This window comes from Myiozetetes cayanensis, unplaced genomic scaffold (genome assembly GCF_022539395.1).
Source record: "Myiozetetes cayanensis isolate MyiCay16 unplaced genomic scaffold, myiCay2020 scf1, whole genome shotgun sequence".
NCBI lineage: Eukaryota > Metazoa > Chordata > Aves > Passeriformes > Tyrannidae > Myiozetetes > Myiozetetes cayanensis.
Window position 1 is genome coordinate 148,838,057 of NW_026086604.1, and position 12,497 is coordinate 148,850,553.

General features: G+C 48.0%; 1 protein-coding gene across 1 annotated transcript in view; it reads right to left on the bottom strand.

The window, feature by feature from the left end:
- The window catches only part of OBSCN (obscurin, cytoskeletal calmodulin and titin-interacting RhoGEF), a 179,652-nt gene that overhangs the window by 161,837 nt on the left and 5,318 nt on the right, over positions 1–12,497 (bottom strand). The window contains 5 exon segments of the mRNA XM_050336656.1: positions 3,116–3,391; positions 4,179–4,445; positions 5,471–5,773; positions 8,334–8,594; positions 10,768–11,037. Of these exon segments, the coding sequence (XP_050192613.1) occupies positions 3,116–3,391; positions 4,179–4,445; positions 5,471–5,773; positions 8,334–8,594; positions 10,768–11,037 (1,377 nt within the window).

The window sequence follows — 12,497 nt, forward strand, 5'->3', positions numbered from 1 at the left end:
AAAATGTGCCCCTGGAACCATAAGTTCCATCTTATTTTGGATAATGGGTTTGATTTTCAAACATCTTTTTAACATACTGTTTTAAAACAATCCACACAACTGAGACACTTTTTTGTGACTGTGCAGTCAAAGCTACTAAAATCAAAGTTGTGGTTATGCAACTGTTTTCTGGGAAAAGGTGAAAAGTGGAGGAAAAGAGGGAAAAAAAGGGGAAAAAGGGAGGAAGGGGGGAAAAAGGGAGGGAAGGGGAAAAAGGAAAAAAAAGGAAAAAAGAGGGAGAGGGGAAAAGGGGGAAAAGGGGGAGGAAGAAGAAAAGGGGGGAAGAAGAAAAGGGGGAAGAAGAAAAGGGGGAAGAAAGAAAAGGGGGGAAGAAGAAAAGGGGAAAGAAGAAAAGGAGGGAAGAAGAAAAGGGGAAGAAAGAAAAGGGGGAAAGAAGAAAAGGGGGAAGAAGAAAAGGGGGAAGAAGAAAAGGGGGAAGAAGAAGAAAAGGGGGAAGAAGAAAAGGGGGGAAGAAGAAAAGGGGGGAAGAAAGAAAAGGGGGGAAGAAGAAAAGGGGGAAGAAGAAAGGGGGGAAGAAGAAAAGAGGAGGAAGAAGAAAAGGGGGGAAAGAAGAGAAAGGGGAGAAGAAGAAAAGGGGGGAAGAAAGAGAAAGAAGAAGAAAGAGGGGAAAGAGAAAGAAAAGAGGGGAGAAGAAGAAAAGGGGGAAGAAGAAAAGGAGAGAAGAAGAAGGGGAAGAAGAAAAGGGGGGAAAAGGGAGTGAAAAAGAGGGGGAAGAGGAGGGAAAAAGGGGGAAGAGGAGGGAAAAGGGGGAAGAGGAGGGAAAAGGGGGAAGAGGAGGGAAAAGGGGGAAGAGGAGGGAAAAAGGGGGAAAGAGGAGGGAAAAGGGGAGGAAGAGGAGGAAAAGGGGGAAGGAGGAGGGAAAAAGGGGGGAAGAGGAGGGAAAAGGGGGGAAGAGGAGGGAAAAGGGGGGAAGAGGAAGGAAAAGGGGGAGAGGAGGAAGGAAAAAGGGGGGAAGAGGAAGGAAAAAGGGGGGAAGAGGAAGGAAAAAGGGGGAAGAGGAGGGAAAAGGGGGGAAGAGGAGGGGAAAAGGAGGGAAGAGGAGGGAAAAAGGGGGAAGAGGAGGGAAAAGGGGGAGAAGAGGAGGGAAAAGGGGGGAAGAGGAGGGAAAAGGGGGAAGAGAGGAGGGAAAAGGGGGGAAGAGGAGGGAAAAGGGCGGGAAGAGGAGGGAAAAAGGGGGAAGAGGAGGGAAAAGGGGGGAAGAGGAGGAAAAAGGGGAGGGGGAAAGGGGGAAGGGGGAGAAAAGGGGGAAGGGGGGGAAGGGGGGAGGAAAGAGGGGGAAAAAGGGGAGGAGAAAAGGGAGGGAAGTCTGTTCCTGTGCAATCAGGGGTCTCTCTCGCTCTGGTCCTCACAGCACTCAGTTCCATTACCAGCTTCTGGCAAGGACAGGAACCTGCATTTGACCTCACCTGGTCCCCACTACTCTTGCTTGTCTGGGGTTTACCAAGTCTGCTTGTTAAAAGCAATACCTATGGGCAAAGAAGTTGTACCAGGAGCCTTTAAACCAGGGAAAAACACAAGTTTTTAAATTGTTTTTTTTCTTGGGTCCTCTGTTTTCACTTGTTTCTCTAACAGCTCATAACAGTGGAGTGAAAAACATCCCTCCAGAGAAAAAAACATCCCAGCCCTTCCTCTACCCATGAAATCTGCAGGGACCAAACACTGCTGAGACTTCTCCTCCTTCACCAGAACAGTCCTCAGGTTGAGGAAATAATAACAGTGATTACTCATTTGATAGTCATAGAGTGAAGAGCACATGGAAACATCCATCAACTAATTCAATTAGGTCTGTGGGTAGAGCTGTCAGCATGAAAAACGATGCTGAAGAGGCGGAGAGACAGAGAAGAAAACCAAAACTGAGAGCAGGTGCCAAGTGTAGACAGAAATTCCTCTTTATGCAGATTTAGTCACATTTTTAGATTGTTTTTTCCTCTCTCCTGAGTTTGCTCTTTGAGAATAAGCAAGCAAGTTGTCGAATGTTAAAAAAAAAAAACAAACAAACCAAACACAAACACATTACTCTGGGGGTTTGTTACTTCTACAGAGACCAAAGAGGGTGAGACACCAACAGAACATGATGATGAAGCACCTCAAACTCACTCCATGTAGAGACAGTGTGATCATTGCTGGGAAGAAAGTGAGGAGTGAGTTATGGGACAGAACAAGGAAATGAAATGAAATGAGTGAACAGACAGAAATGCAAAATACCTGCTGAACCCCCCCCAAATGATGTTTACACTGTCCTGGAGTCAGGCTGCACACTGTGAACCTCAAACATCTGACTGAGCCCTATGAGGAACAGTCTGGGGATACCCTGGGGCTCTTTAGCCCAAACCTGGTCCCTTCCAAGGCAGAGCAAACTCTACTATAAACAAGTTCATAAAAGCTTGAACGGGGCAGCTGTAAACCAGTGTTAGTTCAAATCTACCAAGCCAGAAACATGTAAATGAAATTCCATCTTGCTGTTTGTTCTGTACAGCCTTCCATCTGAAAGCCTTGAAACGGGAATGGGCCAAGCCATCCAGTGTGCCCTGGAAAGGCCTGTTTTTATCCACCAGAGTATTGAGAGAAAACAAACAAAAAATCATCAAATAATAATTAAAGAAGAATTAAAAAATTTCACAATGGCAAGATGATCCCGGTCCTTCAGAGCTTTAATCAGAGCTGAACTCTCCCTTCAGTGACATGTGTGATGTCACACAGCAAGTGCAGGGCAGACATGGGGCCACGTGTGTCGTGTCCTGCCCCTGCAGCTGAATTCCTTCACCACAACAGCACTTTGTCCCTGCCCACCACCCAGCGTCCTGAAATAACACCAAGCTCCCATGGAATACCGGGATGCCAACTGGAGTGGGAGCAGAGCTCTTAGCACTAAACCAACACTGTACCTTGTGTTCAATCCCCAGTAATCCTGCTCTGCAACCACGGACACTGCCCAGGCTGGGCATGGATGGGGAATTACCACAACTCCCTCTGGAGCTTTCCCTTTGTGTCCCTTTGATGACTCCATCACTTTAGGGCAGGGAAAGCCCATTAAGCAGCCCAGGCAGTCACATACCTTTCACTGAAAGCTGAAAGAGCATCTTGTCCCCTTCACAGGTGCACTCATAAACTCCAGCATCCTCCGTGCAAGTGCTGCGGATTTTCAGGATGTGCCTCTTCCCCACGGTTTGAAGCTCATATTTTTCACTGGCCTTGAGCTCCTTCCCATCTTTCAGCCACTTCACTGTGGCCTCTGTGTCTGAAAGCTCGGCCTGCAGTTTGGCTTCCTCCCTCAGCCGAGCAGAGACCTTTTCCACCTCTTTGCTCTTGTTGGTAAATCTCACTGCAGCACCTGCCAGGGCAGAAGTTGTTATTTCAACTTTTATTGAGATAATTTGTCCCTGCTGTGAGTTTCCTTAGACTGTGAGATCTCTAAAAGTATTAAATCCTGTCCCTGCCCTCCCACTCATGTCAACGCTGAGCATTTTTTTCCACTTCAGAAGACTTGATGGGTTTTTATTGCCAGAGTCACTAAGAAATAAAAAACCAAACCATGCTTTTCTGCTGATTAATAATACTCTCAACAGGCCTCTGAAGGAGATTTTCACCCAAAGCCAAACACAGCCTTCCAGAACCAATGTCTGCTCATTATGTTTTGCCAGGCAATGTGGGTGGATACAGATGTTGCTGTCACTTCATAAAGGAGGCACCCAACCTTGGTTCTTAAATCAATTTGCGTGATATTAACTTGTACATCACACACACCAAAAACCTCCAAGAAAAAGCTTTGTTAGGAATCAATGCTCCTTTACTTTTGAAAGTTCAGGTGAACCTGGAGCTGAAATTCCCATTTTAAGGTGACTCAGTGGTAGATTTGGTGACAGAATCTGCTGACTGATGGTTGTGAATGACAGAAATTTGTGAGCAGTCTGGTCCTCATACCACCAGCTTTCTAGATGGACTCACTCTGACCTCTGAACTGTCATGGTGAGGTCATTCCCAGCACCTCCAATAGTCCACATGATGCAATTTCAGGCATTTCCCACAGCCCAGGCATCAGTGAAAGCCTCCAGCCCCAGTCCTAATCATCAGGTCACAGCCACAGCCCCTCGCCTGGAAGAACAAAGGGAAATCAATACCTTTCACTCTCATCTTGGTGCTGGTCTCGACATCATTGGCAACAAATTTCACTTCTGCTCCATCATCCTTCTTGGTGACGTTCTTTAGGATCAGGGTGTGAGTGGTTTGGGTTCTCTTGATGATGCAGGTCTCACTTTCCTGTAAGACTTTGCCACGGAGGTACCAAGAGCCGGAACACGTCTTGGTGAGGTCGACAGTAAACAGGGCATCCCCTCCAGGTACAGCCTCAGCTGTTGTCAGGGGGCTCTTCACAGCCAGGACTGGTTCTAGGGAGGAACAGCAACACACATCTCTGAGAACAAGGCACCAGACAGCCCTGCTGGAGGACAGTTCATCCTAAGAATGAAGTTCTCAGGGTAAAGAAGACATGAGAATAAAATCAGTCTTATACAGAAGGCAATGAATTCTCGGTCTATAGGATTTGTTTCCTACAGCTTCAAGTTACTGACCTCTGGATTTAGGGTAAATCCTGTTTTTTCAGGGAAAGAACAAGCATATTTTACTGATTTTTTATCCCCTAAGATATATAAAGGCATAAGCCTGAAACACTCAGGTATCCCTGAGTATCCCTCAGGTATCTTAGATTTCAGAAGGATCCCGAGGAGTCACTCCTAGATATTCCTACTAGTCACCTGTAGATATTCTAGGAATGTCTAGGAATATCTACAATTCTGGGCATTTTCAGACAGCAAGGGAGGGAAAGGGTGACACAATAACAAGACACAGTATGATCAAGGTCTTTGCAAATCTTGTCTGGTGCAGTGAATCAAAGGAAGAAGCAATCCCATTGCGCCCAGTGATTCTAGGGGCACACTGGCACCCTAGAAATAAAGTAAACCCCCAATATTTCTCCCAGTAACTCCAAGATTAGAGAGACACTGGTTAGAACTTGGAATTCATGATGGCATCATCACCCATCAATACTCTCTAGGTGCAAGATGGGTATCTCCTGCACATATTGAAAATTCTATCATAAGTCCACTTCAAGTTTTACTTTCACACCAAGCCTAGAAGAAGACTTAGTAGGTTTAGGGTTCATTGCAGAGAGCTCTGCCTCTCACACAGCTGGACATGAGATGATGCAATATAAGCACACTCACAGCTCTACCACAGAAACCCAACCACCACCCAGCTTTGGTGATGGTCAGAGGTTGACATGAAGCAGGAGAACCAGCAGTGAAAGGTGGGGGGAAAAAGGTTTTTCTGTGCCATTGCTCCACCCTCAAAGTCATGGAAGATGTTTTCAAACCCCCCACGTGTCCGATCACCCCAGACCGGGTTTTGTGCTCACCGAGGTGGACGCTCCCGGGGAATTCCAGGTAGGGGCTCTGTCCATAGGCATTGACTGCAGACACTCTGAACTGATAATCAGCCTCTTCCGCCAGGTTGCTCACGGTGAGCTCTGGGGCAGGGACGTGGGACTCGTGGCACCTCACCCAGGTGAAGCCCGTGAGTTTCTTGCGTTCCACGATGTATCCGTCGACTGGAATGGGCCGGTCCATCTTGGGAGGGGACCATGCCAGGGTCACTGAGGTTTCTGTTTTATTTTTCACCACAGGGTCGGCTGGGGGTTGGGTGGGAGGTTTTTTGGGCGCTGCACAAGGAAAGAAAATCAGTATAAAAACGGAGAAAGGAGTTTATGTCGGGGTGGAAAAGCCGCTGTGCGTCGCCCGGAAAGCTTACGCTGGACTAAAAGTTGCTCCTGCTTAATAAACCTCCCTAAAACATTGATATGAGATGGAAAAGCAAGGGAATGGATAGAAGATGCTTTTGGGGTGCATTACAGAAGGAGCATGGAATCGTTATGGTTGGAAGAGACCTCTGAAATCATCGAGTCCAACCTTTAGTGCACAACATCCTCATCTCCGCAGTAACGTGTGGCTTCCACACAACATTAAAACTGTCAACACAGACAATCTTCAACAAACATTTTGTAGACTTAAATCTTCAGTGCTAGATACAGACCCGTCCCGCTGCCTACACAGCTCCTGAGCAAAGCAGACTAACTCTCAGCTCTTTATTGTCACTCATAAGGTGGGTAAAACCACCACCAAAGGTTGTTCAAACCTTTTGGTAATTATGGACATCTCAGGTGCTTGTTACACAGGTTTAGGTGTTCTCTGCAGCCTCTTTCATCTGGGTGTTTGTTCTCTGTCCTGCTTCTGTATTTCATGCTATCCCCACTCAGAAGGTCTGTTGTAACTTCATCTTAATTACAGCTAATTGATAGTATCGTTGGGGATCTCTGCTTTACTAATTTACACAGAACCAGATTTTGGGGGTCAACTTCAAAAGGAAGTGACATAAAGACACGTCCCCACTGTGAGGCCCTGTAATTGCAGAGGTGTGGTTATTTCATGGTTCCTGAGGCCACAGACTTCTCCCTGCAGGTATTTACATAATGAATATTTATGTTCAGCCTTCTCATTCCTCTTGAACCCTTCGGAGAAGACTCAAGTCCCACCAGGGTTATTCACTGTGTGCTGCCACTGATACCCATCAAGAGGGTAGGAATTATCTGATATGCTCTAGTTACACCTCTAATGATGTGGCAAAGGATTAATTTCATTTAATTCAGGCTATTTGAAGGGTGTCTGGGTTAAGTCAGTCAACCAGACTCCAACTTTAATCCCATGGATAACAGCACACTCAGGAGCAACCCATCCCAGCTCAAAGAAGGTGTGGGAGATGGGGGAAACAATCCCACACTGCACATCCTCAAGTATTCTTGGCCGTGGAGGGAGCCTGTAGGATGAGCCTAAACTAAAAACTGATCTCTGGGACAACTGTTCCTCTTCCTGCCTCAGTTTACTCGACTTTAAAATGGGCGTAGTAACAATGCAAGGCACTGAGCAAACAACATACAAACATTGCTTGTGTGTTCTAAACGCTCTTTGAACAGCCAGCACCAGTTTTGCCCAGCTAATTTGAAGAAGACACGAGCCCAGTGCCCAGGGTTCTCCCAGCAGATGGTCAGAGATGCAGCAAGTGTAAAAATAGGAAATCTCAAGGCGATACACTTTTCCTTCCTTACATAAATAGACACAGAAGTGTTTTGGGGTGCACAGTTACCAGCCTGTCAGTAACTGCTGGTCCCAGCTAGATGTCAAAGGTCCCACTAGGGTAACATTAAGCTGAGTATTAAGCCCTGGAATGAGATCTCCTGACCTTACCATCAGAAATGGTAATGTAATATTTTCCTCAGCGATACCTGCCTGTGGGAAGGCAGCTTCTTACCTTTTTTTCTGCTCCATCAATTTACACTTTCTCCACAACAAACTCAAACTGAACTTTGTTGTTCCCATTGAACTGGTTGGATGTTACAGCTTTCCAAACACCTCTGAAACTGTCACAAAGCCAAATGTGACACTTGAGAATTTTTTTCTCATTTTAGGTCATTGGCATCAGAATGTCCCAGCCAAGTTTAGATAACACAGCAGTTATTAATCTTTAAATAAAAGATTCTGTTTTGCCACTGACTGTTTGCAGTTTGGAAGTGGTAGGGGGGAGAAAAAAAAGTATCATTCTTCCCAAATCTTGACTAGAATGGATAATTTGTTCACATAGAAACCAGAACTGCAGCAGAGCCAGAAACTATGTGTGGTTTTTGTCTTAAATGAAGCAGGTTTTGGCTGGGAAATGCAGTGTCACCAAAATAAGGCTAAACAAAACTAGACAACTTCACCAAAATCTCATTTCAGGTCCAATCCTGACTACACTGCACCTGCTGCTTCTGCTCTGTCAGCTGAGATATACGTTTGTGCCATGCCCTTCTCTGGGACTGCTCTTGCCCAGAGCAGCTGTGGGTTCCCCATCCCTGGAAGTGTTCAAGGCCAGGCTGGATGGGGCCCTGAGAAACCTGGTCTAGTGGAAGGTGTCCTGGCCTGCAGCTGAGGGTTGGAACCCACTGATCTTTAAGGTCCCTTCCAACCCAAACCATTTTCTATGATTCTCTGACTCCTCTCTCTGGGTTTTGATCCCTCCAAAACGTCTCACAGCGCTCATGTTCAGGCTGTTGGCTTTTTGTGGGCAGACACCAAACCTTCTGCTGTCTTTGGGCAAAGAAATTACCACGATGGCTCCTAAACCAACACGGGAGCACCCGCTCTCCGGGGAAGACGCAACACCGAGGCCAAAATGAACGGGAATCTTACTGGTCACGGTGAACTGGGTGGAAGTCCTGCTTTCATCAGCCAGGAAGGCAATCTCCCCAGCATCTTCCACCTTGCACTCCCGGATGGTCATGGTGTGCTGTTTGCCGGAGCGTGTGATGGAGATTCGGTCGCTGGGCTTCACCTCTTCCCTGTTTTTGAGCCACCGGACGTTGGGGCAGTCGTTGTCCAGCTCCACGCAGAAGGTGGCTGTGTCGTGGATGAACACTGCAGTCTTCCGTGGGAGCTTCTTGATGATGTTCCCTTCAAAGTGAGAAAGCAATCCTGGTCAGCAGACAGCAGCTGTTGAAGATTTTGGCAGCACTGGCCCGTCCTGACTGTGACAGGACGAGTCCACATCTAATCAAAACATTATAACCACTATGCAGACACCCCTAAATGAATTCCAAGGCTCTGAGGGTACAGAACAGATAATCCCAAGGACTCATTTTGGCCTTCCAAGGGAGGAAAGCAATCCTGTCTGACTGCAGTCACTCACGTTTCTCATCTACCACACGAAGTCTGCTGTGGGTAAACACAAGGTACGAGCCCTTGCCAGGAGCAGATTTGACAGTGATGCAGCTTTCAATGCCCAGATATGCTGGGAATTCAAATTAAAACTTTGCTGAAGTAGGTCAGTCTTAAGCCAGACAAGTCTCTTGTCTACCTCTGGGATTTTGCCTCCATCAAAGTTAGCAGTAAGTTACATAACCAAGATGACAAATACATCACTCACCTGGATTCAAAGGAAATATGCAAAAAACCCCAAATTTCTTCCTAGAATCAACCCAGAAATTCATGTGGAATGAGCTGCACTTATTTGTGTCCTTTCCAAATGACTGTGCTTGTTACCACATAATAAATAACCTGAGAGTTACAAAGACTGGACAAAGGCTGAGGAGCCAACCCCGGCTGACAGATGGTGACAGGCTCCAGCTCCAGACCAGTCTTTGCCAGGTGGAAGAGCCCTCCCCCAGAGCTGTGTAATGAGAAGCAGTGCTGAACTCCCTCATGAGGCAACAGGTCAGGCACAGGTTTCATCAGTAGGGTTCAAGACCTGATTCTTTGCTCAACCTCCTCCTTGGCCTCACTGCCCTCAGCAGCGCCCCCATCCCTGCAGCCCTTTACGTCCAACCACTCTCTCACACCTTCCAAAACCCATCCTTCTCTCTCCAATCTTCTCCTCTCAGGGCAGGCACAAGGTTCTGCCTCCTTTCTCTCCAGAGAGCTCCACCTGGCTCAGTCACTCTCTCTTCCATGGAACATACCATCATAGCACAAACAAGCAGAGAAACACCAGCTGTCCCACTGGGGCCAAACACACTCACAGAGCCTGGCTGGGTCCAGACCCAATGGAAGGTGCAACAATTAGTGCCTGTCTGAACTATCCCACATCTCCAGACTAAATTCTTCCTCCTGCATCCACCTGTGAGCACTCTCAGCCTTTTGCTGATGATGCAAAAAGGAATTTGCACAAGGATGTTACATCACCCAGCTTGTCTCACAGCAATTTATGTAGTGGAGAACTCCTCCTGGTTTTACTGGGAGTAACACCAGGCTTCCAGTGAGCAATCCTGTAGCTATGACAGGTCTCCAGTGCCTGCAACTCTGCTGTCTGTGTCTACTCAGCGTGAGACACCAACACCATCCCAACCCTACGCCTACTTCCACTTCAGTCTGAAACCACCAGACTCAGGAGACTTACACCTGGATATCCACATTTTGTCATTTTCTTGTCATCTTTCTGAGCTCCAGAGAACAGCTCCAGCTGCCAGGGATCCGGAGTGTGGATCTGGTTTCCAATCTAAATCACCCTGGTGCTGACTGCAGCCTGCACCGCACATCAGACCACAAACCACATCTGCTAAACCCTCTTCCCAGCGTGGTCAGCACCACTCTCAGACAAGATTCACCCCTGTGTTCACAGGACACCACACAAAACCTGTGTGACATACCCTGTGCAGAAATTCAACCTGTCCCTGCTCTCTGACCCTGTGTCCCAGATACAGCCTGGTAGGAGCTCCAGGGACCCACTGACCAACCATTTCTTTTCATTTAAAGGCATGAAGTTCTGTTGGGGAGAGGGGTTGGGTTGGATATTAGGAAAATATTCTTCCCCCAGAGGGTGTTAGGGCACTTAACAGGCTCCCTAGGACAGTGGGCACAGCCCCAAGGCTGCCAGAGCTCCAGGAGGGTTTGGACACTGCTCTCAAGGACAGGATGGGGTTGCTGGGGTGTTCTGTGCAGGGACTTTGTGATCCTTGTGGGTCCCTCCCAACCCAGGATAATCTATGATCCCTCTCACACCCCAAGAGACTCCTCTCCTGTTCGCTGCACGCGTGGATGTGGTAAACACCACTCACGAGGCCGAGTCTGGAGTTTCACACACAAATCTCACGCTTGGCAGGCAAGATCTGCCCCATTTAAACCACCTTACCTTGGACAGACAGCTCTGCAATGGTCCTGCTCCCTTCTTTCATCTCGCAGATGTAAACGGCGTCATCGTCGGCGGTGACGTTCTGCACGGTGAGCCGGCGGTACGTGCCCTCCTCCTCGATGTTGTACTTCTTGCTCTGCCTGAGCTTGGTCTCCTCCTTGAACCAGGAGGTCTCTGTGCCAGGAACGGGCACCTCGCACTGGAAGGTGGCAGATTCCTTCTCCCTCACTTCGAGATCCTTCAGCTTTTCCTTGAAGGGGATGGCGGGTTCTTCAGAGGGTGAAAACGGGAAGGGAGGGAGGAACAAGAGGTTGTGATGAGAGGAGGCTTGGATGGGATTTTAGGAAGAAATTCTTCCCTGTGAGGGTGGGGAGGCCCTGGCACAGGTTGCCCAGAAAACTGTGGGTGCCCCATCCCTGGAAGTGTCCAGGGTCAGGTTGGAATAAAAGCCCTTAAAGGTGATCCTGCAAAAGCTGGGTCAACAACAAACAACCTGGTCATGGGAGAGAGCTCAGAGCAGCAATTCTGGCCTAGTGTGAGCAGCTGGGCTGCTCAGCTGGTGCAAGAACCAATGTTTTAAGGGACTTGCAGCAGAAGTGAGCTCAGCAGAGCCATCTGAAAGGGCACAGACAGATGGGAGGTGGCTGAGCACAGGACTGATGTGGGGAAAGCACTGAGGGAGGAGTTTTCTGTGCTCCCCCACCAGCACCAAAGATCCTGTATCAGCTTTTGTCAGTGGCACAAGACAAAGAACTAGAGAAGGAGCCCAAGTCTCCCAAGTGCCTCTGCCTCCCTCCAGCAGTGGGGCTGCAGAGCTCTGGCTTAGGGAGAAACCAGAGTGTGGATCAAACACACACAACAGCTGCATGACAGCGAGGGAAGTCATTTTATGAACTGAACCATGTTCAGTTCCAGTGACAGCTGAGCAGTGACATCACCCTGATACCCCAGACCAAAAGTGGAGAAAGGGGAGTTGGACAGCTGGTGGTCACAGCCACGGGACTGGTGCCACAGTCAGGTCACAGACTTGGATTAGCCAGTGCTGATACATCACCACTCATCCTTCATGAGAGATCATGTCTTGATATGTACCCTCACCTTCTGATAACTACTGGGCCAGCTCCCAGCCTTTTTTTGGTGACTCCATTCTGCCTCACCACACTCACAGCAAAGAATTTCTTCCCAGTATTTGATATACACCTCCCCTCTTTCAATTCAAGTAAGATCTCAGACTCTGAGGGGTTGGCAGGACACCTGGAGGGAGCAATGGTATCAACTACCTTGGCTGTTGTCCTGAGATTAAAGCCAGACCGGGAACCCACATAGGATGTTCAAGAACATGATGACACCCACTCACCAGGTCAACTTGGCCATTAAAATAAATAAATAAATAAATAAAAATACATGCTTTGCCTTAATGCACCTCAATTTAAGGCAAGGCAAAGCCTTCAGCTGTGGTTCCACAGACCTGCCCTGCCCACACTCCGCATGCTAATTGTCCTTTTTCCTTTATCCAACAGGAAACTCAGATTCCTGCCCTGTAATCCCACGCATCACCCTCTGGAAACACCCCGTGCTCCCTTTCAGGGGGCATGAAATAGGACAAGCAAGAGGATCCTTCCAGTACCTGAAGAGGATCCAAGACAGCTGGAGAGGGACTTTGGACAAGGGCCTGGAGTGATGGGACAAGGGGAACTGGCTTCACACTGACAGGGTTGGGTGGGATATTA